We start from the raw sequence: 1,573 nt of genomic DNA on the forward strand, positions 1-1,573 counted from the left end.
CGGCCACGCTCCGCGGCGTCCATCTGCAGCATCACCTGCTAGCAGAAGGAGGCCACAGCTCGCCAATTCCTCTCGGGCTCCACCATGTTAGGCACGGTGGCGAAGAGCGAGAGGTCCCACCCTACAACACACCTGCAGTGCCCGTATTTCAGCCGTCCAGGTCGGACACTCCTCCAGGGTGTGCTGCGCGGATTCCACCTCCGCGTTGCTGAACCATCACCCTGGCGTAACCTCACGCCCGATCTTGTTGAGGTACTCTCCGAAACACCCGTGTCCGGAGAGCACCTGCGTGAGGCGGAATGTCCGCCTGCCCCCGCTCTTCACCGAGGCGTCTTGTACCGGGACGATGGCTCAGACGGCCCTGTGGCGGGGGCACGCCTGACGGCTTACCCTCCGCCTCCACTCTTCCAAACCGGACCGTCGGATCTCCTCCTTGATGTTATCCGCTTCCTCCGGTCCTAGACTCGGGAGACAGCTCGGTCGACGACGCATGAGGTCGTATGTTCTGGCCTGCATTCCCGCCAGCAGATCCAGCGGCAGGAGGCCCGCCAGGACGGAGGCCGCCTCGTGTGAGAGGGTGCGATACCCCCACACCACCCTGATGGCCAGTCTGCGCCAGACGCTAGCGAGTCTGGCACAGCTCTTGCGGCTGGCCATCAGGTCCGCCGCCCATACCGGGGCTCTGTACAAGGCCATCGAACGGATGACCCCGGCGATCTCTCTCGTCCGGCCCTCCGATGTTCGGGAGGAGCCGGCACAGTGCCACACCCGTCCGTTCCAGGCGAGGGGCGAGCGGCTCGAAGTGGTCCTCGATGGTCCACCAGCCGTCCAGCACGAGGCCGAGATACTACATCGTATCCCGGATCTGGACTGCCTTTCCACCCACGTAGACCGTTCTTCTTCGTTCGTTGTCCGACGGTGCTACCCGCTTCGTCCCGCCGTGGAACCAGATCACCAGGGTCTTTTCCGGTGAGGCGCGGAGTCCCAAGTGTTCTATGGCCTTAACCACTATGGCCACTCCTAGTTCGGTGAGCCGAGTCATCCTCCCGTACTCGCGACCGCTCGCTGTGACGAGGGTGTCATCCGCGTAGCAAGTGACACTCACCCCATCGGGGAGCGAGCTATGCAGCACTATATCGAACGCTAAGTTCCTCAGGATCGGACCCAGTACCGACCCCTGTGGGACCCCGCAGCGCATCTCCCTGCGCACAATACCGTCCCTCCCGGAATTTGTAAACGCCTGTTGGACAGGTAGTATCAGACAACTGCCGCCAGGTACTGGGGCACGTCGTGCCGCTCCAACGCCACCCTGTCGGCAGTCCAGGGCAGGGGATTAAACGCGATTGCGATATCCAAACTAACGGTCAACATCACCCCTCCCTGTTGGACGACCGTCTCCGACACGGACCTGACGCGCTGAACTGCGTCGATGGTCGACCGCCCCTGCCGGAAACCGAACTGTTGGTCATCCAGATCCGGACCAGCTCCCGAGAGGTGGTCCCACACCCTCCCGGCTACCACCGTCTCGAAGAGCTCCCCACCCTCGTCCAACAGGCAGATCGGCCTGTACGCC

The 1,573-nt window shown here is 63.1% G+C and overlaps 1 protein-coding gene across 1 annotated transcript; it reads right to left on the reverse strand.

The window, feature by feature from the left end:
* Window positions 1-216: 216 nt before the first annotated feature.
* LOC143221489 (uncharacterized) lies at window positions 217-696 on the reverse strand. Its single transcript, XM_076446925.1, has 2 exons — window positions 391-696; window positions 217-285 (listed from the first exon to the last, which is right to left on the reverse strand). The coding sequence occupies exons 1-2, from the start codon at window positions 694-696 to the stop codon at window positions 217-219; spliced, it is 375 nt and encodes a 124-aa protein (XP_076303040.1).
* Between the last annotated feature and the right edge of the window lie 877 nt (window positions 697-1,573).

The sequence above is a fragment of the Lasioglossum baleicum genome, unplaced genomic scaffold (genome assembly GCF_051020765.1).
Source record: "Lasioglossum baleicum unplaced genomic scaffold, iyLasBale1 scaffold2498, whole genome shotgun sequence".
NCBI lineage: Eukaryota > Metazoa > Arthropoda > Insecta > Hymenoptera > Halictidae > Lasioglossum > Lasioglossum baleicum.